The sequence below is a fragment of the Sus scrofa genome, chromosome 4 (genome assembly GCF_000003025.6).
Source record: "Sus scrofa isolate TJ Tabasco breed Duroc chromosome 4, Sscrofa11.1, whole genome shotgun sequence".
Classification (NCBI taxonomy): Eukaryota; Metazoa; Chordata; class Mammalia; order Artiodactyla; family Suidae; genus Sus; species Sus scrofa.
In genome coordinates, this window is record NC_010446.5 from 8983746 (window position 1) to 9011050 (window position 27305).

At 46.3% G+C, this 27305-nt stretch overlaps 1 protein-coding gene across 1 annotated transcript in view; it reads left to right on the plus strand.

Moving 5' to 3' along the window:
- HHLA1 (HERV-H LTR-associating 1) overlaps positions 1-27305 on the plus strand; it is a 46194-nt gene that overhangs the window by 12027 nt on the left and 6862 nt on the right. The window contains exons 3-19 of the mRNA XM_021090616.1: positions 1000-1043; positions 1988-2170; positions 5766-5798; positions 6183-6350; positions 7734-7793; positions 11593-11652; positions 12468-12548; positions 13065-13148; positions 13517-13600; positions 16415-16498; positions 17856-17912; positions 18016-18105; positions 20958-21212; positions 24069-24290; positions 25603-25741; positions 25957-26052; positions 26218-26361. Coding sequence (XP_020946275.1) covers positions 1000-1043; positions 1988-2170; positions 5766-5798; positions 6183-6350; positions 7734-7793; positions 11593-11652; positions 12468-12548; positions 13065-13148; positions 13517-13600; positions 16415-16498; positions 17856-17912; positions 18016-18105; positions 20958-21212; positions 24069-24290; positions 25603-25741; positions 25957-26052; positions 26218-26361 — 1884 coding nt within the window. The remainder of the gene's footprint in view (positions 1-999; positions 1044-1987; positions 2171-5765; positions 5799-6182; positions 6351-7733; positions 7794-11592; positions 11653-12467; positions 12549-13064; positions 13149-13516; positions 13601-16414; positions 16499-17855; positions 17913-18015; positions 18106-20957; positions 21213-24068; positions 24291-25602; positions 25742-25956; positions 26053-26217; positions 26362-27305) is intronic.

The window sequence follows — 27305 nt, forward strand, 5'->3', positions numbered from 1 at the left end:
TACTCAAGGCCACACAGCTAGCAGGTTCTTCTAGGCCAGAGGTCAGCCGAGTTTTTCTGTGAAGTGCCAGGTAATATATATTCTAGGCTGGGGAGCTTACAGAACAAACACACCCAGAGATAATCCTTAAATGAGTGAGTGTGACAGTGTCCCAGTAGAACTGTAATGGAGACACTGAAATCTGAATTTATATCTTTTTTTTTTTTTTTCTTTTCTCTTTTAGGGCTACACCCTCGACACAGGGAAGTTCCCAGGCTAGGGGTCAAATCCAAGCTACAGCTGCCGGCCTACACCACAGCCACAGCAACGCCAGATCCGAGCCTCTCCTGCAAACCTACACCACAGCTCATGGGAACAACAGATCCTTAACCCACTGAACAAGGCCAGAGATCGCCCCGTATCCTCATGGATACTAGTTTGGTTCCTTACCGCTAAGCCAGAGCAGGAACTCCCTGAATTTATATCTTTTTACACGTCACGAATTACTCTTTTTGGTTTTGATTTCTCTCAACCACTTAAAAATGTGACACCATTTTCGGCCTTAAAATACAGGCAGTGGAGTCAGGCTTGCCTGCTGTGCTAACAGTCACCAGCATTCAAGAGACTTTCGCTGCCCCTTGGGAGAAGGGATGCTTGGCTCATGGCTCTTTACAACAGGAAGGGAAAACTCATCACCTAGTGATTCTGTTCTGCTTCTTCAATACCCGTAATTGCTGTCACAAGAGGTGTCCCAACCCAGGCTGAATCGGGGCTTTGTCGTTCTGCTCACAGATTCCATTCAGCCCCAAGCAAGGGCTTTTCTCTGCCGTGTTGCTGATCCTGCTCCACGGCCCTGCCTTCATGGTAGGACTATGATTCCATTTTTTCTCTCCCCCTCATCCCTGTCCCTGAGGATTTCAAGCAACGTTGTCAAGCCTTTCCCCACCCCCACCTTCTGTATCTTTCACTACGAACTCATATAAACCCCAGCAGCTCTGAGGTTAGCTGTTCCTCTTTCAGGCTGCTTAAATTCTTTGAAGTCATTTATCCTGCTTGCGAGACAGGTAAGGCATATACGCCGTAGAGATTTTCAAACCCCTCGTTTCCCTCTGCTCCTCAAAGCGTGAAGCCAGATAAGAAATGCATCGTCTGTAATTCCCAAGCTCTGAGCTCCTGGTTGCTGAAAGAGATGAGAGGAATTTCCATCATCCCCCCTGTGCTGCACTTAAGCAAAGTCTCACCTTTTGTGGACAGTCTGTTTTTCCATCGGGTTTTTTTTTTTCTCTTATGCTATCGATTAGAATCTTAATGCAGTCATCAGCTGGGTGGATGGCTTGTCCTCACATGGGCGATAAAGGAAATGTGATCTTTCATCCAAAGAAAATTGGATGAAAGAAGGTTCTGAAAAATGGCTGGCAGCAAGGCAATGACTAAGAAAACTTTACTTCTGGAGCGGCTAGCCAGTCACGGATTTGGGCAGCCGACAGACTGGGGTTTCAATCCTGGCTCTTCATCCCTGTTCCCAGTTGCTGGGCTGAGCCTGGCTTTCTTCCATAAAACAAGGAAGATAATGAGTTAAGTCGGGTTGCTTCCAGAACCGGCTTGTTACCATATGTAAAATACCTGCCCACCAGATAGTCAAGAAATAGTAGATTCTGGAGTTCCTGTCGTGGCTCAGCAGAAACAAATCCGACTAGTCCAAGAGGACTCAGGTTTGATCCCCGGCCTTGCTCAGTGGGTTAAGGATCCAGCGTTGCCATGAGCTGTGGGGTAGGTCGCAGACATGGCTTGGACCTGGCGTTGCTGTGGCTGTGGTGTACGTCGGCAGCTGTAGCTCCAATTCGACCCCTAGCCTGGGAACCTCCACATGCTGCAGGTGCGGCCATAAATAGCAAAAGAGAAAAAAGAAAGAAAGAAAGAGAGAAAGAGAGAAAAAGAGAGAAAGAGTAGATCTTCCCTTCTTTTTCCGAATGCACTATTTTTGAAAATGCAAAACCTCCTTTTTCAGTGTTTCGGGGCCATGGGGCCAACCGCCCGAGGGTGAAGGCCAGGGCTGCCCCTCACAAGGTCAAGGATCTTGGGCAAGTTGTCTGCCATCTCTCACTAGGAGGAGTGAAAGTGTTTCTGGGCCTCTCTGGATTCTTGGACAGCTATACCATAAAAATGATTATTGCTTCCACAGGACTCTTAGGTGAGCAAAGCTTTTTTAATTAAAAGAGAGAGCTGCACAAAGGAGAAGGCAAGAAAAAAAAAAAAAAAAGTGCCAGCTCCCAGAGTAGAAGGGGCCAGGGGCTTTTCTAATAGGCAGGGTTTGTCTCATGATCACTGGTAATTTCCAGAAATCCTTGCATTTCTGCCGTCAGGCAGCAGGTGGCTCCATGGTGGCGCTCAGGAATAGGGCGTGCTTCTGGGAAGGAAAAAATGCATGAGCATTTTCTGCAAGCAAGGCCCCGAAGAGATAAGGTTCAAACTTGTAGTTGAACTTGCCCTCTGGTGGCAACTAGGTATGCTTGTGACTGTAACAGAGATAAAGTCAATCTTTTATTCCCTCGAGCCTGGTGTTTGTCTCTGGGACTCAGGCCTCCAGAGCTTTGGTGCACTACTTTCCAAGGCCTGTTTTGCCCAAGGCCACTCATGACCTAGTCCTTTTTCAAATGACTGTACCCCTGCGATCCCGTCTCAAACAGACCTTCATAATGTATGGAGAAGATGCTGCTCTCACTGCGGCTGGTCCAAACCTGCCAGACTTCAGTGTGAGATTTCACCTTGACACTGAGCCCTGGCTTTGGTCTGTGTCTGACGGGGCCTCTTTTGGCCGCAAAATCCGATGAGAAAGGTAGGTGTACTCAGCAGGCTTAACTAGCCCTGGTTGACTGGTGATCCTTGTTTGCAGGAAGGAACCCAATGTTTAACTAGGGTTCCACCAGCTCCGTCCTTAACTATTTACACTTCCAGCTCCAGGGCTATTGCCAAACACAGACAGATTGTGAATGCATTTCACAAGCTTCCCCGGCAGATTCGTGGATGCCAACAGTGATTTTCGGCACTTCTCTGGGCAGCATGACGGGCTCTCTTACCCCTCTGCCCACCCTTTGAAAGGATCATCAGTTCCTTTTGTTTCTAACCTCAGGCCCCTTTGTGACACTCTGGGCTGGTATTTTGTTATTATTGTTATTTTTCTTTTTCTTTTTAGGGCAGCACCTGTGACATATGGAAGTTCCCAGGCTAAGGGTTGAATTGGAGCTGCAGCTGCTGGCCTACACCACAGCCACAGCAACGCAGGATCTGAGCCATGTCTGCGACCTACCCCACAGCTCGTGGCAACACCAGATCCTTAACCCACGGAGCGAGGCCAGGGATCGAACCCATGTCCTCATGGATACTGGTCAGGTTTGTAAACCACTGAGCCACAATGGGAACTCCTGGGCTGGTATTTTGAAGGGCAGGGAAGTAGAGAAGAAAATGGTGAAAAAGGTCAGAGACTTTAGTATCTGAGCGAACATGGTTCAAGCCCCAGCTCTCCCCCTTGGAGGCCCTCGATTATGAGTAAGGGCTCCCCCGCTGATCCCCAGGGCCTTCTCTTGTATACTCGAAATATCGGTGTCTCACTCGGGGGATGCTTGGAGAAGGTGAAATAACGACGATAACCACAAATGGAGGCTCTATTAATTACACTGTCAGAGTGGAAGAAACTGTTTCCTCTACCCTCTTAGGTTCAGTGTCTGGGGGCCTGCACATTAAAAGCCAGAGGACAGATTAACCGGAGAAAAAGGCTATTTCATCTACACGTAGAGGGGGGAGCCGCACAAAAATGAATGAATGAACGAGTTCCCACTGTGGCACAATGGGTTAAGGATCCAGCGTGGCTGCAGCTGTGGTGTAAGTTGCAGCTCCAGCTCAGACTTGATCCCTGGACCAGGAACTTCCATACGTGGAGGATGTGGCTGAAAAAGAAAAAGAAATGAACGAAAACCGCCAAGAGGTGTCAGACCCCAAGATTTCTGTATCATTTTTACAGAAGAGGGTTAAGTTGGTGGGGCAGTGGCAGGAAAAGGAAAAGTGTGTTGAGCTCCTGGGGGTCTTAACTGTGGGACAGTAAGTACACTAGGAAACCATCGAAAGAGGAGGGTTATTTTAGTAAGGTTCAAAGTGTTATTTAATAAGGTCAGTTTGCACAGGCTCATCTTGGAGCCAAATTTCCATCCCCTTCGTGGCCATAAAGCTCCCCCAGGAGAGAGGGTTTATAATGGAGACTTTCTTCTCTTACTCAGGGGAGGCTCCTTGAAGCCTTCTTTCTTGCAACTGTTGCTTCCCATTGGCCTTTAGCTCAAACTCATCCGTAGCCATGTTTGAGGGTAGCGTAGTCTCACCGCCTTCAATATGTTATTGCTGTTGTCATATCCTTACATGATTAGCTTTTGTCACCGAGGAAACAGTGGTTGATTCGCCAATAATAGCCATGGGGAATGCCATGAAACAATGGTGACTCAACTGAAAAAAATTAGGGAAAATTTTTGGACATCCGATCCCGTCTTTGTAAAATTAGAACTTTGAGGATTGTCATTCTCTTCGTTTGGGTCACAAAATATCTTCAAGGCAGCTGTGACTCTGTCCGTTTTACATGAGGCTCAGGTGGGGTAATAGTCCCTCAGCAGCTGAGGGCCAGAGGAAAGACCTCCATGTAGTTTGCTGTGTCACCTGCCCTCCCTCACCCCCAGGACCCCTTTCATGGAGTGAATTCTAAGTCTCTCTCTCGTTCCCTCTTGAGTCGCCTCTGTCACCCGGTCCATAGCGGATGTGGCATAGCTGGCCTCCATGTGTTCCTTGACTGTGTGCTCATCTCCTCCAAGTTATGAACAGCATGAAGGGAGGGGTGTGTCTGATCTGTCCTTGTGCCACCAGCCTGCCTGTGATGACAGGTGCATGTACTGAGCACCTGTACATGCCAGGGGCTAAGCTGAGTACTTTAGATCCATTACCTTAAATCCTCGCAACGATCTCATGAGCTAGGTTCTCCTGCCCCCATTTTGCAGATGAGGAAAACAGAGCTTCAAAGAGTAGACAGATTTATGAGAATAAGAGTCTCAGCCTCTTGTTCCTGTGTAAGGCCTGTCCCTGTCCAGGGTAGCGTCAGGAAGAAACACCACTTCAGTATCTACCAATAATGAAAAGGCAATTAAAATGATTATGAGGATCTTGGAAGAAAATTCCAAAGGCGGTTCCCTCCCTAATGGACAGCAAAACTCCTTAAAATAGAATTTGCCATGAAGATGCCCAATTCCTGAGACAACATCCCCAATCTCGGTTCACTTTCTCTTGACTTGTCTCCTCTTCCTCAGTTCACCTCCAGATCTATTCTATTCTCCACCACTGGCAAATTTCTTCTCTTTTCAGATCAAGTCCACGTACTCTATAGTACACGTATAATAAACATCTAACGCCTAGTCCACCCAGATTGTGTCGTTAGGCAGGGATAATATGTGTCAGGCAGCGTGGGAGGTCTAGCATGCCAAAAGCCCTCAATAAATTTTTGCCATCCTTTCTCTTAGATTCAGCTTTGCAGCTTTAAATGTCATGCTGATTCTGCATAGCAAATGCCCAGGTGAATGGCTGGCACATAGCACTGCAGAAAAGGAGAGAGGGGGGAATATTCATATGTACACACATAGTAAGGTTATGTTCCTATTTATAAGCAGCAGTGATGCTGTATTTGGAGGGTATTTCCCATCTAAATGGCCAGAAAAACCCTTGGAAGTGTTGCTAATTCTCCCCTTTTGTGCTTCCAGATCTCCTGCAGTTATACCACGTGGGGAATTCTGGTGGGGGCTGTAAATAAAAGTGGCCACGTCACTTCTTGCTAGAGCATTTAAGAGTCGGTGCATAATCCTCCAGCTCTCTCTTTCCCCTGCCATCGTGAGTCAATGACTAAGTCAATGAGTCGAGGACTAAGGAGAACACACGGACCAGATGGTGAACTACGAAAAGGTGGATGCTTCCTTATCTGGGGCCCCGAGTGACAGAGCAGAGTTCCCCACCAGCTTGCAGAGAGTAGAGACCACAAACAAGACATCAATTTGGTTGTTGAATTAAGCCGGTGAGATTGCGGTATTACCTTGTTACAGCAGCACCACCTAACCTATCCTAACTCTACAGTGCCTTTTATAGATTGTGTTTCTAATGGCTCTCCATGCAGTATTCTCAAGGATATTCTGCATCGACGTGGTTAGTCACCCAGCTGCTTTCCTCCAAGTGCTTGCTTGTTTGCTTCCAGGTGGCCCAGAGCATCCCCAGCATGCAAGGCTGCCTGCTACTCAGTCCTCCGGTGAAGCTCTGCCTGGGCCTCACATGCATCCTGTCCCTTTGCCACACAGGTGGGTCTGGCGGAAGTTCGAGCAGCTGTTCTGCATACTATGTTTGGGTATTCGTTGTGCTTTAGAGAATCATAGCATCCAATGTTTCAGCCCAGAATCTTAACTGAGTTTGATCAAAATGGCAATAACACATTCCCCATTTCTGATGTTGCCCCTTATCCTGTTTTTTCTGCTGCGTTTGAGTCCCATTTCCGCAACAGAATTATCTTCACCTCCCCTGTTACCACCCTTCCCCAAAGCACCGTCTTCTCTTTGCAGAACCACCAGGAGCGCTCCCTCAACCAGCTCCCTCCTTCTCCTCTTGTGTCTCCGGGATCCATCCTCTACTCACCAACCTGACCCATCTTTTCTTACATTTCATTCAGCTGCTTTCCAAGTGCCTCCCTCACTTCTCCCTCTTCCTCCCAAAAAGTATTCAGTGACGTTCTACTTCTCTCTGGATAGGATCTCAAGTTCTTTACATGCTCAGCATGACCAAGCCCGCCTGGCCATTGCTGGTTCTTACCATAGCCCAGTGCCTTCATTTTTACGCCCCATCATGTAGGCCTTTTTTAGTTTATAAAATAATGTTCATGCTTATCTATACGCTGAATACCCCCTCAACCAGCTGCATCCTGCTCAAATACTATTATTCATCTTTCAGATCTCAGCTGAAAGTCACCCCCCAGGGACAGTTTTCAGATCACTGAGATTAGATCTGGCTCCCGTTTCTTACATTCAAAATGCCCTTCAAAGTATCTAATGTTGTTTGTGACAATATCCATGGGTCTTCCTATTCTTTCTGTCTGTCTTCCCAACTAGACTGTAAGCTCTGTAGGGATGGAAGCTGTATCCATCTGTTCATACTATCCCAGCATCCAACATGCACAACACCTTTTCAAGTCTAGGGGCCTAATCATGTGATCAAGTATTAGTATTATTAAAGTTAACCAAGAAATTTTTGATGACTTGAAATTTCCACTGTGGCGCAGCGGAGTAAGAATGCAACTGGTTCCCATTGTGGCTCAGCAGGTTACAATCTGACTAGTATCCGTGAGGGTTTGGGTTCGATCCCTGGCCTTGCTCAGTAGGTTAAGGATTCGGCGTTGCCATGATCTGTGGTGTAGGTCACAGATGCTGCTCAGATCCCCCATTGCTGTGGCTGTGCTGTAGGTTGGCAGCTACAGCTCTGATTCAGTTACTGGCCCCAGAGCTTCCATGTGCCTTGGATATGGCCAAACAAGAAAAAGGAAGATTTGATGACCACGTGAACAAATGGCACGTGGGATTTTAAGCAAGTGCACATCACAATTTTTCTCATCTTTAAAGGTGTTGTTTGCATTCAATTGTCTTTCATGTCCTGTCTGGCTTATAATTTCTCTGATGAAACTTTCCTTACTTTAGTGTCTGCCTTTCAAAGAGAAGCCAAGAAGGACAATGTCATGGCGTTCCTCTCCACATCAGGTAAATGGGCAGGGGTCCTGCCTCGCTTATTCTGTCTTGGGCAATTGCCTTGGCTTCTCTGAGCCTCTCTTTCTCTCTCTGTAAGACGGTGATTGTATCTGTATCTCCAGCTCTAACAGTTGTAGGAATAGTTCCCACGAGCTGCTCATTGCTTTCTGGTTCATGTACACCTGGATTTCCATAATCTTATTAAATCCACAAAGACGGTGACCTTCTATTAGCAACAGAAGATTTCATAACGGGAAATATTTTTATGTGCCATTATTATCTTTGTAATAATCCCACCTTTCTTTGATTTTTTTTTTTTTTTTGGTCTTTTTAGGCCTCACCCACAGCATATGGAAGTTCTCAGGCTAGGGATCGAGTTGGAGGTGCAGCTTCCAGCCTAAGCCACAGCCACACCAGATCCGAGCCACGTCTGCAACCTACACCACAGCTCACGGCAACGCCAGATCCTTAACCCACCAAGTGAGGCCAGGGGTCGAACACACATCCTCACAGATGCAAGTCGGGGTCATTACCACTGAACCATATTCGAATTTCTGACTTCTATTTGGATGTTATGAAATTGGTTATAAAACAAGAGACTGAGTGCATTACAACTTAAAAAACACACAGGAGTCAAATGCTGGATTTCTGTTCCTAACTTTTTGGCAAACCATCAGAATAATTCTTTTTTTGAATGCTTTTGAATTTGGGAGGTGGGAGTGGGAGCAGGAATCACTCTTTAAAAATTTTTGTTGATTTTTTCATTAGTTGGTACCTTCACATAGTTTAAAATGCAAAAGGTACACAAGTGTATAAAGTTAAAATATTTCCCCAGTCAACCATTTCCCTTCCCCAGAGGACATCAATTGTACCAATTTCTAGTCTATAAGCAGGGTTGTTTTTTTTTGTTGTTGTTGTTTGTTTCTTTCTTTTTAGGGCCACATCCGCAGCATATGGAAGTTCCCAGGCTAGGGGTTGAATTGGAACTGTAGATGCTGGCCTATGACACAGCCACAACAACGCAGGATCTGAGCCTTGTCTGTGACCTGCACCCACCAAAACTCATGGCAACGCCAGATCCCTGACCCACTGAGCGAGGCCAGGGATTGAACCTGCATCCTCATGGATATTAGTCAGATTTGTTTCCACGGAGCCACAACAGGAACTCCTACTTTCTCTTTAAATAGAAGTAAAAATTTCTGTCTCACAGGTAATCATAAAGGGTAAAATGTTATAAAATACTAAACATGAATGAATATGAAGAGTGCTAATACCACCTATCTTAAAGATATTATGGAGTTCCTGCTGTGGCTCAGCTGCTTAAGAACCAATTAACATCCATGAGGACGCAGGTTCCATCTCTGGCCTCGTTCAGTGGGTTAAGGGTCCTGTGTGGCCATGAGCTGTGGTGTAGCTCGAAGATGCAGCTCCAGTTCGACCCCTAGCCTAGGAACTTCCATATGGTACAGCCATAAAAAAAAAAAAAAAAAAAGGCAAAAAGAAAAAGAATATTGCTATGGGGGTCTTTTTATCTAAAAAGAGAAGAATAGCTTCATATTATCTCCCTAGCAATTTATTTGAAAAATATCTCTCTATCATATTCAGAAATCCTGCTTGAGGGGTATTTAGCTCACACTTCAAATAGTGTTACCAAAATCTACCCACAGGCCTATAATTATAAAAAGAAGTGGTAGAAATAATTTCTCCTTAATGAAAGGAGTGACATTCAGGAAAAGTTCTTTGTTAGGAAGACTGCAGCCCAGGGATTATTGTTCTGACTTGCCAGGAGTAGGACTATCCCATAAGCCCAGTGGCCTTCAGCATCTCTGTATCCTGGAAATCCAGGGCCCAGGTGATCCTGGGCCCAGGTGCTTCCTGGTCAGATAACAGGTGAGGTTGGTAACTGCCTCCCACAGAGCTTACTGCACCTGCTTCAGAAGAGACTAGGGGGGTAGACGGTCCTTCGGGGTGCCTAAGGGGAGAAAGCCAGACTTTTCCAACCAGATGGGGGCGGGGGTTGTCTGACAGCTTCTGACCTGCTTGGTAGTTAACGTCTGTCTCGGGCTTCCTTTAGTTGTAACATAACCCCCCATCTCCAGTAGCCGTGTTGTGTGTTGTAAGGAAGGGGATCCACGGAATCCAATTACCTCTAACCCCAAAGCTCTGATATTCAACCAAAGGGGCAGATTCATCCTTGAAAAGGGAAACTGGCTGACAACAGTTGACTGCACCTAAGTTCCAACAGGATACATGAAAAGCAGCCAGGACAACCTAAATATTCATTCACAGGTGAACATATAAAGAAAACATGATATTAACCAGGATGGACTATTATACAGCCGTAAAAAGGAGTAAATCTTGCCATTTGCAACAACATGGATAAACCTAGAGGACATTATGCTAAGGGCAATCAACTAGTCACAGAAGAACTAATTCAACGTGATGCCACTTCTATGAGGGATATAAAATGGTCAAACTCAGAGTTCCCATCATGGCTCAGTGGAAACGAATCTGACTAGTATCCATGAGGATGCAGATTCAATCCCTGTCCTCACTCAGTGGGTTAAGGATCTGGCGTTGCCGTGAGCGGTGATGTAGCTCCGATTCAACAGCTAGCCTGGGAACCTCCATATGTCTCAGATGTGGCCCCCAAAAGACTAAATAAATAAACAAACAAATCAATAAAATGGCCAAACTCATAGAAGCAGAGAGGAAAGGAGGTTGTCAGGGTTTGGGGGAGGTGGAAACAGGGACACCAGCCAGATGTGGGATTTAGTCCCACCACCTAACATTTCTGGGCTTCAATTTCCTCATCCTTCAAAGAGAGTGTTGAACAAGGTGATTTCAAGGATGTTATAACAATACAGTTTTATTCATGAAAACCTTTATTTCAGGGTCTGGAGGTAAAGAAATTAAGAAGGGAAAAGACTGGGCTTTCCTTGGGGCAACAGGTAAGTAGACCAGCTCTAAATCCTGACTTACCCCGGGACACAGCAGGTAACACATTTTGCAGCCTCTCTGTGCCTGGATGTTGCCATCTATAAAGTGGACATATGACACGAAAAGATAATTATTGCAACAATGACAGTGACAGATGCAGCGGGATGAAATGGCATCGAATCCCAAACAGCTGCCTTTTCAGGTCTTGCTAAACATCCCTTCCTCCGAGCAGTCCCCTTCCTCCCCAAGCCAGATCGGGCTCTCCGATGGAGGAGCGCCCAGCATCCCGCTGTCCCCTGTTGGGCACGCTCACTTGGGACTGAATTCCCCTCCATCCTCTGAGCCGCCGACAGCAGCCTCTGCAGAGGTGGAGACCCGGACCTTCCCTCGTCACCATTTTACACCCAACCCCTGCCCTGTTGCTTGGTCCTGGGTGACTGTTTAGTGGATGAATCAAGAATGAACGGACACCTTTGACCTTTCAGATTTTCCTTTGATGTTTTCTTCTTCGGCAGGATGAAATTTTCAGAGTGGGCGAGGGGCCTGATATTTTGGAAGTAGGTTCTGAGCCTTCGTTACCAGGGCTCCGTTTTGCACCTCTAAGCATGTCTCTTCTCCTCGCTGAGCCTCGGTTTCCCAACCCAGTACAGACTCAGGGTGGATTAGCACCCCCACGTGGGAATCGCCTTGTCTATGTCTTAAAATAGGCATTTCTAGTCCACGTCCAGTTCTAGGACACTAGAATCCCAAGGGAGTCATCATGGTGCCCCAGCAATGCTGAGCCTTACTAAGCTCGATTCTGAGGCCTCTCGAGCAATGCAGGGCTGAGTTGAAGGCTCCACTTCTACCCTGAATCCTTCTCCCTTCCCAGTGTCTGGCCTCAGAGAAGAGAAAAGGCGAGAAAACAGGATCACTTATCTGGATACCACGGGTGAGTTCCCCTCCACACACCCCAGGGCCTGAGCCACTGAGACCCCTTCTCCCACCTCTATTCCCAACCCCCCGCAACAAGGCCACAGCATCTCTCCAATCCTCAGATTGCTCTTCCCACAGTCATCAGAACATGGAGAGTTTGAAAAATCATAAAAAGCAAGCACTAGTTCCACCTCGTTGTTTCTAAATCTTCTGAGAATAGACAGGTGAAGCAGCATCTCTCCACTTGGTGGCACAGTACCAATATCTAGGCAACTGATGGATGGATGGATGGATGGATGGGTGGATGGATGGATTTAGGTGCGGACGTCTGGGACACATCCCAGACCTATTAAATCTGAATCTCTGAGGATAGAGCCCAGGGCTTAGAATTGTGGGACTGAAAAAAAAAAATCTTTCCAGCCATGCCCGTGGCCAGCCAGGATCTGAGCTCCTCTGTTAGACAATGTCATTGTTTATGTTACCTAGCACATTGAGAACGCCTGTGATTTCCTAAGGCTTATACATTATATATGCGCATTTCCCACCAAGCTCGACTGTCTCCAAATGCAGAGGTAAAATATTCCTGAAAATAAGCCTCCCTCATGTTTCATCCGAACTTCTCCTGTCTACTCTCCCTTGTCACAATACATGCCATTAGCTGTCAGCTCCAGAGGACAGGAACTGCCTTTTATCCTCCTGCTCCTTGTGCCCAGCACAGAATGTAAGGATTCATAAATGTCCAATGAGGGGGCATGTCTGCCTGAATGTTGGAAATGAGGAACTATTGCCAAGAAAGGGCTGCGGGTGGCATTTCCTTTGCATCTCTTTCAGAGCTGCCTGCAAGGTCGGTTGATTTGTCTGCACTTAACCTGACCGAGCTGGTCAACGGGATGCTGAGTCGAGCTTTAAAAGGTAACCATTTTTCCAAAAGTACAATCCAGGCCCATTTTTGTCTTGTTCCTGCTTCAATTCTGGACTCTCTGTGACCTGGGCAAGACCGGTCACGTCTCCGTCTGACTTAGCTCCCCCGTGTTCAGATCAGAGAATGTGTGTCCTACCTAACTCATGATGAGATCGAAAACATCCAGATAAAGTATCAAAAACATCCAACCGAAGTAGGAAGTTTGCCAGCATATTGAGAGGAAGCTGCGTTCCAAGCCTAGCATCTGTGCAGGCATCTGATCTAGTGAGAAAATTGCCAGCGATGAAGGACAGATTAGGAAATACAGCTAAGGGAATGTGTCCTTTTGCAGTGCTCTTGGTTTGCTTGGGTTGGATTTTGTTTCTTAGTTGCAATTTTTATGATGTTGTTATTATTTTTATTTGTGCCTGGGGTTATTGATTTCTAAGATCGGTTTGCTAATTTCTGCTACTGTGTATTTGGGGGCGTGGGCTTTGGCTATGTCTTGATCTTGATGTCTTCTGCAGACAGCAAGAAGTTCTTCTCTTTGCTGAGTATTACTTCCTACAGCTCCTTCGCCTTCCACAAGTTTTCTGTGGCCATTTACAACAGTACGTGCTGCCGGCTTTTTTTTTTTTTACCTTATTCGAGTCAAGTTGATTTACAATGCTGTGCTCATTTCTGTTGTACGGCGAGGCGACTCGGTGATACACATACAGGTCCTTCTCCGTGTTCTTTTCCATTATGGTTTATCGCGAGATTGTGAATATAGTCCCCAGTGCTTTCCAGTAGGATCTTGCGGTTTATCCTTTCTGAGTATAAAAGCTTGCCCTCTGCTAACTCCAGACTTCCCGACCCATTCCCTCCCCCACACTCCTCCCAGGTTCTCCTTGGTGGTGAAGATGGTTAGCAAGGGGTGATGGGTGGGCCGTGCCAGGCTCTGGGTCAGGGCTGCTATGTGCTCCGTTTCTCTTCGCAGTTTCTAACCTGAAGACTGTGGATCCAGCCAAATTCCCCACGCGGTACTGCTATTGCTTGAACAATCGGACCAACGATTTATCAGGTGAGCAGAACTCACCATGAGGCTTGAAGCCTCCCTGATTCTGCTGTGCCCTCTTCGATAAGGCTGAATTTCTTGTTTTTCTCCTTCGACTAGGATGGAAAATACAGTCATAGCTATTATACTTAAATATGTGCACATTCCTTGTCCCTAAAATTTCCTTCCTTGGTTTCCCACCCTAGAGGAATCATTAGTCTGCACAAAGGGGCAAGAACAGAACATAGCATTGTTTGAAGAGAAAAATCTGAGAACAACGTGGGGGTCCATCATTAGAAAGACGGTCGACTAGTCAAACTATTGGACTACTACTTATAATCGAACTTGGGGAAAAAGTTATCAACGGTACATAAATGTATATCTCATCCTTCACATGAATTCATAGTATTCATTGACAGAAGGTACCATAATCTATTTATCTCCTCCTGATGGAAACTTTTTTTTTTTAATAGTTATCAGCAAATGCCGTAAAGGGTACCTGTGTCCAGCCACTTGGAGTATTTGCCCAAGTATCACCCAAAATAGAACTGTTGTCTGACAGGAAGAGGATTTTGTGATGATTCCAACGGCTAAATTTCCCTCGAGGAGTCTTGCATAGTTGACACTCTTACCCACAATGCTTGAAAGCAGGTGTGTTTTTCCACACCCTTGCTAACACTGACTACTAAGAGACATTCTTAAATCATTGCCAGCTAGAGAGATAAAACAGGGTTTTTTTCCCCCTACTTTCTAGTCATATGTGAAAGTAGTCAGAAATCATTCATAAGGGTTGCTAGTAAATTGAATAGTTCAAATTTTCATCAAGACAAAGAATATCTTTGAGGTAGTGAAAACCGATTTTCTTCCAAGCCTGGGACCCGATCATGACAACAGTTCTAAAAGGGGAGTTGACAAATGTTTGGAGTAAGAGAGCGTATGAGCAGTGGTGAAAATTGGGGGAAGAACGGGAGCTTTAGAGCAAGGCAGACAGACCTCAGCTCAAATTCAAGCCCCACCACACTCTCTGGGACCTTGGGAAATTTCCATCATCTCTCTGAAACTTGGGTAGACCTGGCCTCCATCCGTAATGTCTGGGCACTGAGCCATGCTCATAACTTCTCTGCGATATTCACAGTGGATTGCAACAGTGGGTTGCAGTTCCTGCCTGTTTGTAAGACTCTCCCACTCATCTCAGCTTCTGGTGGGCAGAGTCGGTGTCTCCCACAATCCTCCAGTGCCTAACAGATGTCTGGCACACAGTGAGCTCTCAATGGATGTTTATGAGATGAATTAATTAATCCACAAAGGAGACTTTTGAGAACGAGAAAGAAAATCCTACCCTTAGTTTTCACAACGTGACTAGGAACAGATTGATGGAAAGAGACACAAACAAGCATGCCCAAGGTTGTTTGCCTTCTGCATGACCAGGTGTCCACACCTACGTAGGTGCCCTACACCTCCCTCCAGGAGATAAACCATATGTCTGTGCAGGTGTGTCAAGATGACAAAGCATTGCGGCTCTGGCTCAAGTAGAATAGCACCTGCCTCCTGTTGGCCTCATGTGCCATACAGCCCACTGGTTTTCACACTCACTTCCATGTCTCTCTCAGATCTATATTTTCTAGTCACCTTGCCCCCCGTTCCAGCTCGCAATCCCATTACCGAGTAAAAACAGCATTGGCACAAGGCATGATGAGAGAATATCCAGGGGACCTCAGAAACTTCTTCCTTAGAGCTTCACTAAGTTCTAAGGAATACACACCCCTTGTTTTAGAAGCCAAGAACCTGCTGGGTCCTGGGAAAACATAAATAAACAGTAGAGAAGGCAGCTGCTCTTTGGATAAGAAGTGTATTAGGAACGTGCATTGGTCAATGATGCCCAGCATGTCAAGCCTTGTTCAAAACATGCTCAGAAAGTGTGCAAAGGTTATAGAATTTGTGATGTAAAATTAACTCAATCTCCTTCCATCAGGCTGCTTAGCATGGGGGTGGGGGGGCGCACAGGGAGGAGAGATTCCTGGTTCTATTTTGCATAGAGTCCTTGTCTCATTTGATCGTCCCATCATGTATAATCCACCACTCAATTTGATATTGTCTTAAAAATCTGAGGCCACGTCAATGTATATATCCCCCATGTCTGCGGGGCTGCTTCCTATCTGATGGATTTGGTATTCTAAAGCAAGTAGGTGAAATAACAGGAGCAAACAAATCAGAAAAACCATGATTCAGCAATATAGTCTTGCCCAGTTCTTTGGTGCTAGGAGAGAAGGACTTGGGGCCAAAGGGAGGGCAATGGAGGAGAAAGGGGATTTTTTTTTTTTTTTTTTTTTTTTTTTTAGTCTTTTTGTCTTTTGTTGTTGTTGTTGCTATCTCTTGGGCCGCTTCTGCGGCATATGGAGGTTCCCAGGCTAGGGGTTGAATCGGAGCTGTAGCCACCGGCCTACGCCAGAGCCACAGCAACTCGGGATCCGAGCCGCGTCTGCAACCTACACCACAGCTCACGGCAACGCTGGATCGTTAACCCACTGAGCAAGGGCAGGGACCGAACCCGCAACCTCATGGTTCTTAGTCGGATTCGTTAACCACTGCGCCACAATGGGAACTCCAGAAAGGGGATTTTAATGACAGATCCCAAAGTTTTCTGCCTGCCTGAAATTAAGACCTAAAAAAAAACCAACTAGGAGTATTTCTTTTTAAAATTGTCAATATTCCTCAATGCCGTGGACTAAATCAAAGTTGTAGAATCTGCTCTGAAAAATCCACCTATGATATACTTTTCCCTCAGTCTCTGAAATCCACACCAAGTCTCAGACAGTTAAACCTCTTCCATCTATCTTGCAGATTTCACTGCCCTACTGGTGGACATCATTGGAAATTCCACCAGCTACCTCACAGAGATTTTCAAGTCAACTTCCATCCTCTCAGGTGTGCTCATCTTGAAAATGCTGAGAAAATTCGAGATTGGGCATTCATCATGGAATACAAAACTAGCAGATTCCTCACTCCAGACCCCTACCATAGGCCAGGCTGCCAGGAACTTTTAAGTTTTGTTTAGACAACCAGGGTGGTCCAGTTTCAACCACCAGTATTGGAAACGTCCATTTTCCCATCAGAGCTATTCCTGGTGTCCCAAAAGTTGGGGGAATAATCTAAGGCTCCAAGTTGGGGGAATCTAGGCAGGCTCAAAAACCAGCTTCTGTTGGACTGTTATACTCCCATCTTTAAGATAAGGGAGTTCCCTGGTGGCCTAGTGGGTTAAGTATTTGGCCTTGTCACTGCTGTGGGGTGGATTTGATCCCTGGCCCAGGAACTTCTGCATGCCATGGGCACAGTTGAGAGAAAGAAAAAAAAAAGAAAAAACAGATGAGAAAACTGAAGTACAGAGAGCTTGAGCATTTCTTCAAGGTTGGCTCGGAATTCACATTTAGATCTCTGTGGAGCCTAAACTTGTGTCTGGCATACAATTGAGAAAGATACGCCTCATTTATGTGGCTTCAGATAACCCCTAGGCAGATCACATTCTCCTGGGGACCTACTTTAAAAGAACAGCTCCAAGTCAGTCGCCCAACCTTGGGTCTCAACTGAAAGATGGAATGTTATACTAAGGAGCAACTACTGTTTTAGAAGCTGTGGGGGAGGAAGAAAGAGAACTAACAGGTCTTCAGGGGCCCCAGACCCTCCTAAGGACTTCCATGTGTTCTCAATGGATCCCACCCCAACCAAGTGGGGCAGGTGCTTTATTTATCCTCGCTGCACGGGTGAGGACACTGGCACTGAGGGGTTAAGTAACTTGCCCGAGACCATGCTACAGAATAGCCTCACAGCTGTCAGTTCAGATTTTGTCACCCAATGGGTTGGTACCAAACTCACACCAAACCTTCTATCTTATGGAGATTTGGGAATTTGGAAAGTGCAAATAAGGGACCGTGGGATTTGAATTTTCACCATTTTGCAGATGGGTAAACTGAGTCCTGAAGAGGTCAAGCAGTTCCATTTACGTTCGCTTAACTAGGAGGGGGCAGAACTAATGTAATCCTGGGGGCTGTCCCCCTACCCCCGACACTCTCCCTTAACCATTACACTATACTGCATCTTCCCGTCATCAAAAAATTAAAACCAGAAAATCGGGACTGCCTGAAAATCAGGGCTCCTAAATACAAAGTTAGCCTTATTTGCCTGTGGCATTCAGAGCTAGATTCCCAGCTTAATCTTCGTTTTGATCAAAGACTTAACAGCTTCCCACCCACTGCTAAGTTCTGTTATGTACTGCTCTGTCTTGCAGTGAGTCAAACAAATGCATCTGACTGCATCTTCATCTGTGTGATGACAGGAAAGTCAGGTGAGCCACCAGCCATTCTTTGACAAGCTCACGGAGCTGAGAATTAAACACAACTCTCCAGCAGGTAAGTCCAAGATTTGACGCTTTGGCCTGCTTTTTACAGGAAGGAATCTTTCTGACCTCTGGGAGATGGCGGAAAAATCTCCTGTTATCAATTACACATATACCAGCAGCATGTCTGGTGTTCTGGGTGAGTATAACCCTCCCAAACTCCTACTCTAGAGTCTCCAGACCAGGGTCCCAGCTAGCAGACTGAAGACTGAATGTCACCCTCAGGTATTTTATTTAGCTCCACTGTGTTAAAATCTGAGGATCTCATCATTTAAAATTTTTTTTGAATTTCTAGTTTTTTTTTGTTTTTTTTGTTTTTTTGTTTTTTTTGCAAAAGTTCTGGCAGCCCTGGTTCCCTGTCTCACCCATGACAACAAAAAACTGGAGTTGAGTAGCTGCTATGCTCATTCTCTCCATTACGAGAGACACTTTTCCCTATTTTTCCATAGTCCTCACTCTTCCCTAATGTCTTGCATTTTTTTTCTTCATATTAATTACCTGGCTTTTGTAGGTGTTAGAATTTCTGTGGCCCTGTTGTAGACATGGCCACTTCATAACACCTAGACGCTACCCAACCATCCTCTGCCCCTACACACAAACACACACACACACACACACACACATACACACACACAGAGCCATCTTCCTGCCTTTTCTCTGGTATCAGGTGGCATTTTTGGAGTCACCTTTAAGCCCTCTTTCTCCCTTACAATTAACTGTTATTTCTGGCTGAACAGAGTTTCTGAAGTCTGGCTGGTCCTCCTAGAGCATCTGCTGCTGCTGTGATTGTCTTAGTTCAAGTCCTTGTCATCTCCCTTTGAACTCTCACAGCCTCTGAACCAGTCTCCTGTGACCCAGTCTCCTATTTCTTTGAAATATCCACCCTTTGCCATAGGAATGAGGGTTAGGATTGGGTTATGTCTCTTTACTGCTCAGAACTCCGACGTCAGCAGCAGAGGGTCTGAAGTCCTTCACCTGGAATAGACGTTTCTCTGTCTCATCAAGACCACCTTCATCTACTCTTTCTTTTCTTGGGGCCGCACCTGTGGCACATGGACGTTCCCAGGCTAGGGGCTGAATTGGAGCTGCAGCTGCTGGTCTAGCCACAGCCTTAGCAACATCAGACCCAAGCTGCCTCTGCGACCTATGCCACAGTTTTTGGCAATGCCAGATCCTTCACCCCCTAAGCAAGGCCAGGGATCGAACCTGCATCCTTATGGATTCTGTTGGGTTTCTTAACCTGCTGAGCCATAGCGGGAACTCCCATCTACTCTTTTTTACATAAATCTTCTGATAAAACACTTTTGAAATCCTTGTCTCTTCTTGCAGATTGGCACATAGCTCCATGTCCCTGCAACTTTGCTCATGCTATTATCCCTGTCTGGAACTTCCCTACTTTTCCATATTTCAGAATCCAATTTATCTGTCAATGGCCAGTTCAGTTGCTACCTCCTCTTTCCAAAAAAAATCGCTGCTCACAATTAGTCTCCTGCCTTTTAGGAGCTTACAAAATGCATTTGTATGTCATTTGGACTCTCTGTTACTCCAGACAACTGTGTTTTCTCACTGAATGATGCTTCAAGGCAGAGACCAAGTCACCTTCAGCTCCACCTTCTACCTCCCCCCTCGGTGCCTTGCACAATACTTTGCACAGGGCAGGTTCTTTTTTTTTTTTTTTTGGATAGGCAAGAAATAGATTTATTAAGATAGGACACTTGTGAGGGATGTGAGCAGGCAGGCAGGGAGGCTTTGCGACAGCAGATTCTTCATCAGTATTTCTTGGAGTGAAATGAAGTTTATGATAACCCTCCAGCTCCACTCCAGAGAGCTGCTTTGATGTGTATTTATTGTACAGCATCTCCTAGTTATGCCGAGAAGGGAGTTCAGTCTGAATGGAACGAGGCTGTTTGATGAGGTGATGAAATGGGCGTTTGGAAGGTTCCTTTCACTGACCCACCTCTGAGGACTGATCTGAGGGTTGAGTCCATCTCACTTCTTCAGAGGGACCTTCCGTGACCTTCACACCCCCCGTCTCAATTAGGTCTCCCTGTTTTCTGTAGATTTTTGTAAAATTTTCAAGCAACAACTGCTTGGGAAGAGAGAACATATGGACGAGTTGACACTAAGGTTGACGTGCTTGATAGCCAGTCACCTGGCTGAAGGTAGTTTGATTGGGAGGCACTCAGCCCATGTCCATTAATTTGGAAACAGGACCAGGCTTCTGGTACATGTGGCATGATAATGAGTCTGGAAGTAAGGAGAGTAGAAACAAGCCTAGGAGGCCACCTTCTGCAATTGCATTGGTTGTGCCTGACACATGGTTACCTGCCAAAAGGGCACGTGGGGGCCAACACCCCACCTGTCTTTGTCCGTCCAGAGAATGGGATGTTATGGGCTAGTGGGAGCCTCTCTTATCCTAACATGCAGCCTCCATCTCTTAAGGTTTCCCAAAGTAGGCTTAATGAACCTCTTCCTTCTTTTCTTCAAAGAACATCCAAGGTCACTGGGTCGATGAATTCATCATTCCTGCTGTCTTTAGGGGGACCGCCTTTCACGTGTTTCTTCCTGGTATTCTCTCATTCCTCCAAATTTCGCCTCTGGTCCTTCGCTGTGCCTCCAGGGCACATGAGCAAGTCTAATCTATCTTCCAGGGACCAGGGCCAGGTCCATGCAGGGGCTGCAGTGGGGGCAAGGACTCTGACGGAATTCAAGTTCTGTTCAGGAAGCGTGTTGAGCATCTGATGCTTTTCAGTCTAATAGCTTTGCATTCTGTGCATGGTGCTCTTTCACACGGCGTTTTCAGAGCTTGATATCTTACCTGAATTTGTCACTGAAGGAGAAACACTCCTCTTGGTGAAGGAAGGTACCTTCTGAGTAAGGTTTGAGTGGCTGCATTCTGTATATTTGTTATCTGAGGACCTCTCCATGGCTCGACAGTTTGCGTCCAAAGTGCCAAGCATAGTAAAGCTGCCACTAACTATCTCCTTGAATGCACAGCTACCGGGGGGATGGCCCTGACCTCACAGCTCACACCCACAAGCCAGCAGACACTGCCATGGACAAGCCCCCCTAGAGGAGCCCAGAGCACTGGAGTGTCTGCTCTCAGAACCTCTCCTGGGACAGAAGCCACTCTGTCTTCAGAGAGAGAGCAGACTGTGAACACAAACCCACTTCCTGAGCTTGACACCAGAGCCACGGTCAGAGCCGCCACCAGTCTGGACAGCGCCTCTCCCCCCCTCCCAGCATCAGGTAAGATTTCTCACCCTTTCCTCTCTGGTCCTGTATCTCCCTTGGGTGCCCTCTAGGCTCAGATAAAAAAGTGAAATCCTTCCTTTATCCCTTCGCCACCCACCCCTTCTTCTCAGCATCCCTCAAATAAGAGATCAATGGGAGCCAGTATGGGTTCTATACATATAAGCAAAGGCAGCTAATGTTATCCGCATAATATCGTTCTAATTATAATGTTTATAATTTTTTATTTTGAAATAACGTAAGGCTCCCTGGAAGCTGCAAAAAATAGTACAGAAGTTCCCTGGTACCCTTCAGCCAGCATCCTCTAGGAGTAATAACTTACATAGTTGTCGTGTATTGTAACATTAGGTATTTTTATTTCAGCACAACAGTGAGCAATGTCTCTGCTGAAATTCACACAAAATGGTGAAACGCCGTCCACATCTTATGGCAGGGTTAGGTTAATTTGTAACTGGCTGGATAATGATGCCACGAACATGGTCATGACTTGGTGCCAGCGTAAAAAGCTACCGCCAAGGACATGCTGTGAGTTTCCTCTTTTTCCCATCATTTTTGTGGACATGATCCCTGGTGTTATCACGGACGATGTACAAGGCATGCTTATCCTGTTTGGAAATAAGATACAACTGAGATAACTCTTTCATCAAAAGACAATTACGTCTCCGTGAGTTCCAGTGGCCCAGAGTCATCGAAATGTATTCATGTATTCACTCATTCACTCAACAAGACATGTGTTTAATACCAGCCCCTGGTCGAGCTGTTAAAAAAAAAAAAAAAAGCTCTATCAATGTTCCCTTTCCTTCCTGAGCCCATAAATCTGGGACAGCGACATAGACAAGTAAACTGATAGTTGTGATCCAGCCAACAAAGAGCTGTTGTCCTGGAGAGCCCAGAGCTGGAGCTACCCCAGGGAGGTTAAGAACGGATAAAAGTCAGACTGGCAGGGAAACAAGAATGAGGAAAAAGTATCAGTTTCACTAACTAGAAAAGGGTTTAGTAGTATATCTGGCATCACGACAATTACACAGACTTAGAAAGCCCTCTGGTAAATACGAAAAAAAGAGGGATGGACTGGGAACTTGTCGTTAGTAGATGAAACTATTGCATTTAGCATGAGGTCCTACTGGATACAGCACAGGGAACTGTGTCCAGTGTCTTGGGATAGAACGTGATGGGAGATGATATGAGAAAAAGAATGTGTGTGCGTGTATACATATGTATGTGTGTGTGTGTGTGTGTGTGTGTGTGTGTGACTGGGTCAATTTGCTGTACAGCCGAAATTGACACAACATTTAAAATCAACTATACTTTAATAAAACGTTTTTTTGTTTTTTTGTTTTTTGTTTTTTGTCTTTTTTTTTGCTATTTCTTGGGCTGCCCCTGTGGCATATGGAGGTTCCCAGGCTAGGGGTTGAATCGGAGCTGTAGCCACTGGCCTACGCCAGAGCCACAGCAACTCGGGATCCGAGCCGCGTCTGCAACCTACACCACAGCTCACGGCAACGCTGGATCATTAACCCACTGAGCAAGGGCAGGGACCGAACCCGCAACCTCGTGGTTCCTAGTCAGATTCGTTAACCACTGAGCCATGACGGGAACTCCATAAAATGTTTTTTAAATCTATGAAACAGATGAGGAGTTCCCATTGTGGCTCAGTGGGTTAAAGATCTGACTAGCATCCGTGAGAATGTGGATTCAATCCCTGGCTTCGCTCAGTGGGTTAAGGATCCAGGGTTGCCACAAGCTCTGGCGCAGGTCGTAGATGTGGCTCGGATCCTGCACTGCTGTGGCTGTGGTGTAGGCCGGCACCTGTAGCTCCTATTAGCCCTGGAACTTCCATAGGCCACAGCCGAGGTCCTAATAAGAAAATAATAGTAATAAAATCTGAGAAATAAATGAAAAAATATGAAAAAAAAATATGATTGCTAGTGGCAAGAACAATCACAAAATACCTTGCTATAGCCTTAACAGGGAAAGTGCTAATTTTTTATGAGAAAAAGCACAAAACTTTGATGAGAATGATAAAAGCATATTTTAAAAAATAAAGTGATGTACCATGTTCTGGATGAGGAGGCTGAATATTTTAAAGATGGCAACTGCTCCCAACTTAACTTACAGCTTTAAAATCCTCCCAAGGGATAAGTTTTGTAAGACTTAAAAAGAATTATCTTAATTCCTACCAAGGGTAATGACCAAGATGGAGTTCCCTGGTGGCCAAGTGGGTAAGGATCCAGCATTGTCACTACTGTGACTCAGGTCATTGCTGTGCCGTGAGTGCAATCCCTGGCCCCGGGGACTTATGCCTGCCATGGGCGTGGCCAATAAAAAGGATGATGAACAGATGAAAATATCTAGCAGTTGTTTAAGACCAGTGAGGGAAGACTTGTCTTCATAACCACCCAGCGACATTGGAGGGCAGGTCTCATTGTCATCATCACCTCCATTCTAACGATAAAGCTAAAAAGAGGGCAGGAACTTGCCCTCAGGTTCCCAGCACAGAGGAGGTGGAGGAAGAATTTGCACCTCCACGTGACCTCCTAACCTTTCCCCTAGGACACGTGACTGCAAACGTATGTCTTCAGTTTGACAGAGTCCTCGGTCCCCTAAGCACACAGTCTAGCTGATTGTTCAGCATCCTAGGAATTTGGAGAATTTTTTTTCCTTGATCACTAGGAAAACCAAGTTTAGTGTGGTCCACGTATTCCAGTTCAGGGTAGAGTTTTGGGTCCCTGGATTATGTATATTTTGCATGTGCACTGCATGTCCCTTTTGATATATTTCAGTGTCTCGTCACTTTTACCTCGGAATCAAAGCGGTCAAGCATCTAAGTCCCTGTTACTGTCGCTTGTGCAGCTACCAGGATGGTGGCCGGAACTACATGGGCGACAGCCCACAGGCCGTCATGGGCTTCCACCCAGGAGAGAATTCCTGGGGGGCCTCCCTGGGAAACGCCTTCCTTCCCGCCGACGTCTCCTGCAGAGGCCGAGGAGGCGGTGAACACAAGGAGCCTCTCCCGGCTTCCTGCTGGGACAGTGACCTCTCCCAGCAGCCCAGCCCAGACCGGCCTGACCTCAGGTATGCAAGGACGCTCACCCCCAGCTCCATTAATCACATATGCAAATACAGTGACAAACACCTTAAAATGCCATCATGTAATACGATGGAGACCTGAGCTCTGAAAGGCATTTGAAAGATTGTCAAGTGGGATTCCAGTTCTGTGTTTACATATGTATTTATGTGTGCATGCGTGTGCGTGTGTAATAAATATATACAGAAAATGTTAAAAAAGAAAAGAAAGCCATAACTTGTTAACCTTGACTGTAGCTGGGAAATAGAATTTTTATTTTTCTTCACTTCAGGGTCTTGAATTTTCCATATCCTCTACTCTTATAATCAGACAAAAATGGTTTATGTATTTTATTATTACTATTATTTTGCTTTTTGGTCTTTTTTAGGGCCACACCCTCGGCATAAGAAGGTTCCCAGGCTAGAGGTCCATTCAGAGCTATAGCTGCCAGCTTACACCACAGCCACAGCAATGCCAGATCCAAGCCGCGTCTTCGACCTACACCACAGCTCATGGCAACACGGGATCTTTAACCCACTGAGTGAGGCCAGGGATCAAACCTGCATCCTCATGGATGCTAGTCGGGTTTGTTAACCGCTGAGCCATGACGGGAACTCCATGGTTTATGTATTTTAAAAAGCACTTCTCTGATCCCTGCAGCCGAGGCCCTTCTCTGCTTATGTGTTCAATGGATCATAGTACTTATCATTGCTGTGCTGTTAGGGCCCATGACCTTGACCGTCCTCCCCACAGGACCATGGTTTTAAGAAGCCTGTGTCTTTCATCTCCAGTTCCCATAAAACACAGCAGGCATTCAAAAAAAAATCTGTATTTTATTTATTTATTTATTTTTAATTTTGAGAAAAGGAATACTGTTTTAATATGGGATTTAGCCATCTTATTTTCCATCATGGTCTATCCCAGGAGGTTGGATAGAGTTCCCCGTGCTACATGGTAAGAAGTAGATGAATTTTAGAGGGTGCACATGTAAAGTCTTGACTTTAGGCTCAAAATCTTAAATTGCACAAACTGATCTGGGAATGTGATTGAGAGCTTTCATTGGAGCAGCAGCTGACATAATTGCATAGGAAGAACTGAGGCTACCATACTTGGGTTTGGCCAATCAGACAACAGCCACCAGCGTAGCTCTGAGGCTTTGGGCTCTAGTCTTTATTTCAGGCAGAATAGGGTTGAAATCCTGAGTTGACCATGGCTGTCTCCGTAGGTAGTTTTTCTGATATTTTCTGAGTCTGGTTTTCTCATCTTGGAAATGGGGAGGGTGACGCCTACCTCTCAGAGTGGCCGTGGTGATTCAATTAGGTGACATTGGTGAGGTGTCCTGCTTAACACATAGCATAGCACCTTGGAACCGCTCCATCAACGGCGATGCCTACAACCCCGTCCTGCTGCCCCTGCAATGGGAGCATCACCACCAGCGTCTGGAGACACACTGGGAAGGGTGGTGACAAACTGGATGTCCTCCAGAGGAGAGCAGATGTCTGCTTTTGCCCTCGGTCCCTTGTAGCTCGAATCCTCTGCGGTTCTGTAGTCCTTTAGTTAAACTGCAAATAGCAACCCCAGACAAGGCAACTTTAGGTTAGGGTTAAGGCTGCTCAGTTTCCAGAACTCCACCGAAACACACCCGGGCAGCAAAGCTGTGCCTTCTGCGTTCAGGGGCTGGACACAGTCAGTGCCCGGAGGAAGATCCAAAGGGGATGCTGACCCGGAGTTGCCCCCGGAGTTGGGCCTTCTGTCCACACTCATCTGTTTGTAAGTGTCTCACGGTGCCCGTCTCGGCGACTGAGGCAGTTTAATTCAACTGCCAACCCGGCATCCCAGCCGGACAGGGTCCAAGACCTCGCCACAACCTCCACGTCATCCTCCAGCCATAGCAAACTGCCTTCCACTCACTTCTCTGTGTGCTTTGCCTCTTAGGCTCGCCCCTCTGCCTGGAAGGCCCGACCCCCTCGCCCCCTGCTGTGCTGCTTCTGGCCCAGAGATGAGGTCCCTGCTCCAGCCCCCACCCCCTGGGATCATGCGGCTCCCAGCCTCACCCCGTTCCTTGCACTTGACCCAAGAGTGACATGGCCTGTTTCATCTTCCTCCCCTTATTTCTAAGAAGGCTGCTTTGCGGGCTTTGTCAGAGGCGTGAATCTTGATGGCAAGATCACTTCCCAAAGGGGTTCTTAAAGCAGGATTTTATGAACAGGATCAAAAAGATTATGGAGATGAGCTGAGGGTCTATCACGATGATGATGGGCGGTGCTAGGGGTGAGGATGGAGCAAGGTACACAGCAGTCTCGGCGAATGAAGAGCATCTCATGTCCTCTTCGCCCAGGAGCACCAGGCGTGGACCCAGCCCGGGCAGCATCTCCTCTCTCACCATCTCATGTCAGTGTTTGCTGGTTTCCAGCAGCACCAACACCCTGTCCCATAACGGCTGATGGGACTCGCCCATTTCCTCCTTGACACTGGGAGAGCCTCCATGGTGGAGTCTTATTTCTTACTCATTTCTGCATCCTCAGCACCCAGCCAGGTACCTGGCTGGATAAGCAGCAGTAGATGCCCAGTAGGACTGATGCAGCGGGTCTCTCCTGCTGATCACTCACCCTGAAAAGAAGCTCAACACCTTGCTGTACAGCAGAAATTGGGACAACCTTTTATTTTTTTATTTTATTTTATTTTATTTTGTCTTTTTGGCTTTTCTAGGGCCACACCCATGGCATATGGAGGTTCCCAGGCTAGGGGTCAAATCGGAGATGTAGCCGCAGGCCTACACCACAGCCACAGCAATGTAGGATCTGAGCCTCATCTGTGACTTACACCACAGCTCGCAGCAACATCAGATCCTTAACCCACTGAACTAGACCAGGGATCAAACCTGCAACCTCATGGTTTCTAGTTGGATTTGTTAACCACTGAGCCACGATGGGAACTCCAGGACAAACTTTTAAATCGACTCTAATTTAGAAAAAAATTCAATAATGACAGTGTATACAAATAAAATATTCAGCACAAAAATA